Source organism: Hibiscus syriacus, unplaced genomic scaffold (assembly GCF_006381635.1).
Source record: "Hibiscus syriacus cultivar Baekdansim isolate YM2019G1 unplaced genomic scaffold, ASM638163v2 tig00112159_pilon, whole genome shotgun sequence".
Lineage (NCBI taxonomy): Eukaryota > Viridiplantae > Streptophyta > Magnoliopsida > Malvales > Malvaceae > Hibiscus > Hibiscus syriacus.
This window is the reverse complement of record NW_024063263.1, coordinates 930,644-937,371: the sequence shown is the minus strand read 5'-3', so window position 1 is coordinate 937,371 and position 6,728 is coordinate 930,644. Positions and strand designations below refer to the sequence as shown.

The following is a 6,728-nucleotide window of genomic DNA, read 5'->3' as shown; positions in this document are numbered from 1 at the left end:
AAAATAATAAAATTTCAAACTTATTTTAAAATTATGGGTTCATCACCGGTACAAGTTAGGGTTGACAAAAATCAACCATTCCCATCCATTACCATCTCTAGTCTAAGTTTTATGATATGACTAAGATTTATACTAATCAATATATAAATTATTAAATAAATATATTCAAACCGGGATCAAATCTTAAATATTTTTTTTATGAAGTTTGACTAGAATAAAAATAAATTAATATTTTTATTAAAACTTATTTTTCAAATTTTATATTTTTTAAAATTTACAAAATATCTTGCCCATGAACAAATTTACTTAAGCCCCATAAGACCATATGAAGTGTAAATGAAATTAAAAGGCCAAGCTTAAAGCATGGGAGTAAACATCTCTCCACCACTAAGAAAACCAGTCGACACAATTTCCTCAAGCAAACAGACAAAACATTGTTTAAAACCTTAATCCCATGTTCAATTCCAGCATTAAAACACCAATAAAAAGTGCATTTTGCACTTCAGAAGACTAGGGGAAAATAAATAATGCTTTGTTTAGCTGCTAGAAGCTAATCAAAGCAACCACAACTAATGGCCACGTCCAAAAATAAGAAATCAACCAACACTCCCCAATCGCCCCAAGGAGTAAAATTTACCCGTAGGACGGCGAGCGGTCGTATTGTGAGCTTGTCCAGGGATGACGACGACGATATGTCCGGCGATCAATCGAGCCAAAACGACTACATAAATTACACCGTCATGATGCCACCTACCCCTGATAACCAGCCCTCGACGGGCTCTCAGGGCGGCGCCAACGACGGATCGAAAGCGGATAAAAGGGTGTCGGTAATGAAATCGGTGAACAATAAATCCATGTTGTTAAGGACCCAGACGGGTGATTTTGATCATAATCGTTGGTTGTTTGAGTCGAAAGCTAAGTATGGGATCGGTAGTGCGTTTTGGCAAGACGACGACGAGCAATACGGTACCAATGGGGGTGTGACGATGTCGGATTTCATGGATAAGCCGTGGAAGCCGTTGACGAGGAAGATCCCGATTAAGTCTAGTATTCTTAGCCCTTACAGGTTTTTGATATTGGTGCGTTTGGTGATTCTGTTTTTCTTCCTCGGTTGGCGTTGGCGTAACCCGAACCCTGATGCGATGTGGCTGTGGGGCATTTCGTGTGTGTGCGAGTCGTGGTTCGCGTTCTCTTGGCTGTTGGACAGTCTTCCAAAGCTGAACCCTATCAATCGGTCAACCGACCTCATCACGCTACATGAGAAATTCGAGCAAGTCTCACCGTCGAACCCGACCGGTCGATCGGATCTTCCAGGAGTCGATGTGTTCGTCTCGACGGCCGATCCCGACAAGGAACCTCCACTTGTCACTGCCAACACCATCCTATCCATCATGGCTGCTAATTATCCTGTTGAAAAACTCTCTGCCTATATTTCAGATGATGGTGGTGCCATCCTCACATTCGAGGCCATGGCCGAGGCAATCCGTTTTGCCGAGGTGTGGGTACCGTTTTGTCGGAAACACGACATCGAACCTAGGAACCCCGACAGCTATTTCAACTTGAAAACTGATCCGACAAAGAACAAAAAACGACCTGATTTCGTGAAGGATCGACGGTGGATAAAGAGAGAGTACGACGAGTTCAAGGTAAGGATCAATGGTCTCCCGGAGACTATACGCAAAAGATGTGACATCCACAACAAGAGGGAGGCAATAAAGGAGAAAATCCTTGCCAAAGAGAAGAACGGCGGGTCGTTGCCGCCAGATTTTAAAGCCGAGAAGGCGACATGGATGGCCGATGGCACACATTGGCCGGGGACATGGCTCAGTCCAATCGCGGACCATTCCAAAGGTGACCATGCCGGAATCTTGCAGGTAAATTTAACAATCAAAACAAAGATTAATCTTATCGTGATCGGTAGACAATAATCGAATTATCGAATTCGTCGTAGGTGATGAGTAAATTTCCGGAACCAGATCCAGTTATGGGTTACCCAGATGAGAAAAAACTAGACTTTTCGGGGATTGATATAAGGCTGCCCATGTTCGCCTATGTTTCAAGGGAGAAACGTCCAGGCTTTGACCACAACAAGAAGGCTGGAGCCATGAATGGCATGGTTAGAGCCTCGGCAATATTGTCCAATGGACCCTTTATACTCAACTTGGATTGTGACCATTACTTCTACAATTCCATGGCCATCAAGGAAGGGATTTGCTTCATGATGGACCGAGGCGGCGATCGGATTTGTTACATTCAGTTCCCACAACGGTTCGAAGGGATTGATCCATCGGATCGATATGCAAATCATAACACCGTCTTCTTCGACGGTATTACCCTGTTTCCTTCCATTTAAATTTAACTAAAAGACTTGAATAACTCCGAATCATATTTCATGATAACAGGAAGTATGAGAGCACTTGATGGTCTTCAAGGGCCCGTGTACGTCGGAACTGGATGCATGTTTAGACGTTACGCACTCTACGGATTCCATCCGCCAAGAGCGAACGAGTATACAGGTGTGTTCGGACAGAATAAGTCACCGGCCGATAATATTCAAACAAAGCCTGTGCCGGTAGATGATGAATCACAACCCTTAAATGTGCACCCTGACTTGGACGTTCCGAAGAGATTCGGTGAGTCGACATTGTTCACCGAAAGCATACCGGTGGCAGAGTACCAAGGACGTCCCCTTGCTGATCACATATCGGTGAAGAACGGTCGACCACCCGGTGCATTGCTGACACCGCGACAACCGCTCGATGCTCCAACGGTTGCCGAGGCGGTCGCTGTCATTTCCTGTTGGTATGAAGATAACACCGATTGGGGTGGAAAAATAGGTTGGATTTACGGTTCGGTGACGGAGGACGTGGTGACGGGTTATAGGATGCACAACCGTGGATGGCGGTCGGTTTATTGCGTCACAAAACGCGACGCATTCAGAGGAACTGCACCGATCAATCTCACCGATAGGCTTCACCAAGTGTTGAGATGGGCAACGGGTTCAGTCGAAATATTTTTTTCAAGGAACAATCCATTATTCGCAACTCGACGACTCAAATTCCTACAACGAATCGCATATCTAAACGTCGGATTCTACCCTTTCACCTCCATTTTCTTAGTCATTTACTGCTTCCTCCCGGCTCTTTCCCTCTTCTCCGGCCAATTCATCGTCCAAGGCCTGAACATCGCCTTCCTTATGTATCTCCTCGTCATCACTTTAACCCTTTGTTGCATTTCAATTCTCGAAGTACGGTGGTCCGGTATCAGCCTCGAGGAATTCTGGAGGAACGAACAATTCTGGGTCATCGGCGGTTCGAGCGCTCACTTAGTCGCCGTCATCCAAGGGCTCTTAAAAGTCTTCGCCGGCATCGAAATCTCGTTCACTTTAACATCGAAATCCGCCGGAGAAGACGAGGACGACATCTACGCCGAGCTTTACCTCGTCAAATGGACCAGTCTCTTCATAGTTCCATTAACGATCATAAGCGTGACGCTACTCGCCATCGTGATCGGCATATCGAGAACCATATACTCCGTCATACCGCAATGGACACAACTGTTCGGAGGCTTGTTCTTCGCGTTCTGGGTTTTGTGCCATATGTATCCGTTCGTCAAAGGATTAATGGGACGGCGAGGAAGAGTGCCGACGATCATATACGTCTGGGCCGGCCTTTTGTCCATCGTCATATCTTTGCTTTACGTGACGATCAGTCCACCAGATGGAGCCAATCAAAATGGAATAGATCTCAGTTACAATTGGTAAAAATGGATGGAAGAACAAAATTACGGCCTGTTGCAAGTTTTTTTTAATGTTTATATTGTTTTATTGTCGACTTGATCAACGTTGAATGTACGAGAACCAGTGTTAGCTTCGAGCTTCAACAATGGCGGACATTGTACATTTTTTCTATCACATTTTTGGCAAATGTTAAGGTAGAGAAATATCCATGTGTTTAGCATTCCCCTTTTGATATCAGTGTGTAATTTGTAAAGTGAGTTATAGATTCTTTTGTAATGGTAAATGATATTTACTCAAATAAATAAATATTTTTGCATGCAATTTTTCATTCATTTGTTTATTTTTAACTTTATAATGTCTGATTTATGATCGATTAAATCTTTTAAAATCATGTGATTATATTTATTTATTTATTTAGAATTATGCATAATTATATCTATTCGTATTCCTTTAATGTTTAGAAGCACAAAATAAATATACACATCAATGACTTTTTAAACATATCCACTAATATGATTTTGAATATATTTATGAATAATAAATAATCGAAATATAGATGGATATATCTAGTATTTTTAGATATAAATAATTAAATATTAATATTAATAATTATATTAAATGTAAATAAGTTTTAATTTCTCTAATTAAATAAATATTAACTTTAAATTTGTGAACCAATAAATGAATCTACGGAGAGTTTGTTTGTGAATATAGACAAATAAAACACATCTCTACTCAAGCTTGTTTGTTTAATAAATAAACATATATTTTATTCACGCTCGTTTATTTAAACTTAATAAATAAATATAAGATATAATGTCAAAATTAGCTACTATCATTTATCAAAATGGATATTTTGGCTACTATTTTTTTGGGAGCACTTTGGCCCCAATATTTCATTTTGAGGCAAACAAATTCCTTGAAGTCTGATCAAATAGTCATTTTGGCCCTTATTTTTTTAGAGCATTTTGACCATCAATGTTTTTATTTTAGGATAAAAAAATACTTATTTTAAAGCGTTAAAAGTTTGTTAACTAACAATTTACATCCATAAAAGGATCTTTTTGTCTCAAAATCAAATGTTGAGGGCTAAAATACTTCAACAAAAACAAGAATAGAAGTCAAATTGACTATTTAATTAAACCTTAGAGATATATTTTGTAACATCATGCTAAATATACATGAACAATATACAAATCACTAATTTTTAATCAACGGTTAAACTGCTTCCCAGCTGTTAAAATCTTTAGCTTTTTTTTTTTATTTTAGTACATTGTTCAAAATCCAACGTTAAATTTTGAATAGATGAAAAATTTAGATACTAAAATTGACCAAAACTGATAATTTAAGAACTAGACGCGTTAAATTTTTAATGATTGATACTAAAATAAAATGAAAACTAAACGTTGGGTATGATTTTGAAAAAAATGACAGTTTAAATACTAAAATGAATCAAAACTAATAGTTTAAGTACTAAAAGCATAGTTTACCCAAAAATAAATAGTTGTTATAAATAATCAACATTTTTCAGTTCAAAATAATTTTTATTTTGGTCAATAATTTCTAATTGATTCAAAGCTTAATTTGCTTAAATATAATAATAAGGACTTCAGGTGAGAATATTCCTTTTTCATATTTTGTCATCCTGTTAGTTGACATGTGAACATGTTGAAAAGATCATATAAACCACAAAAATGACATTTAGATAGTACATATTTTATATAAAAAATTATTTAATATTTTATAAATGGATTATTTTAAAATTTTAATTGAGTTGATGTTTCATAAATTTGTGATATTATTTGGACATAATATAAAAATAAAGATATGAAATTATTTGAAATAACTAATGATATAATAAAGAGAAAATAACCTCAGTGACCAAAAATCCCATATAATATACGATTTTAACCAACTTTTTTCGGATTTGCCAAAATGACCAACAAAATCGCAATGCGATCGCTAATTCGCAACGCGATCTCCATTATCGCAAATTCGCGTTGCATTTTCGCAATGCGATAGTTGAAAATCGCGTTGCGATGGTCTACAGTATCGTTGCGATTTTCCCAATTCGCAATGCGAATAACAATTCGCAATGCGAATAAGTAAATCGCAACGCGAATTGGGAAAATCGCAATGCGATACTGACTATCGCAATGCGATAATAAAAAATCGCAACGAGATACTTACTTTCGCAACGCGATACTGACTTTCGCAACGCGATAATACATAATCGCAATGCGATTTTCAAAGCGCCATTAGTATTCTAGCCAAGTATTTTATTTTTAAATTCCAAACATGAATATTAATATATTGGAACACTGAACTGTCCACAGTATATCCCGTAATCGCAACTCATAACCTAAAACCTAAAACCACAACTCAGTCCCATCTCCATCTCTCACTCTCTCACCCATCTCCGACGAAATCCGTCCCCATCTCCGGCGAAATCCGTCTATCTCCATCTCTCAGAGCCACCCTCACAATCAGAAATGGAAAATCAACCAAATCAACCAACGAGGGTTAGTTTTTTTAATTATTTTCTTTTTGAAATTTTTGCATTATTATTAGGTTTTTCATATTGAAATTGATGATAAGTTTACTGGTAATTTCAATAATAGATTAACCATTTCACTTAGATTGCTTATTAAATCAACCAAGAATCGCAACGCGAAATGCAAATCGCAACGCGATTTTAGTTTCGCGTTGCAATTCTCTCGTTGCGATAGTCATTTTCGTGTTGCGATTTTCATTTTCAAAAACTATTCTTCTTCTGCAAATTGAAACTTGAATGAATTGCATTACTTCAACCAAAAAACAAAGACAAATACGAAATTCACAGTGTTGCATATTTAAGTTTGAAGAATAAACTACTACTATTTATGTTTATTATTGTTTTTGGTATATCTTCACAGTGTAGTTTTTGGTATATCTAATTTAGTATGTTTATTGTTTTTGTAGAACTTTTATTCAGCTCAATTGACCTTGA

At 37.5% G+C, this 6,728-nt stretch overlaps 1 protein-coding gene across 1 annotated transcript; it reads left to right on the top strand.

Moving 5' to 3' along the window:
- The first annotated feature begins 572 nt into the window (after nt 1-572).
- Nucleotides 573-3,919, top strand: LOC120175087 (cellulose synthase-like protein D1). Its single transcript, XM_039181789.1, has 3 exons — nt 573-1,874; nt 1,952-2,327; nt 2,403-3,919. Exons 1-3 carry the CDS (start codon nt 573-575, stop codon nt 3,761-3,763), a joined length of 3,039 nt encoding a protein of 1,012 aa, XP_039037720.1. The 3' UTR covers nt 3,764-3,919.
- The last annotated feature ends 2,809 nt before the right edge of the window (nt 3,920-6,728 follow it).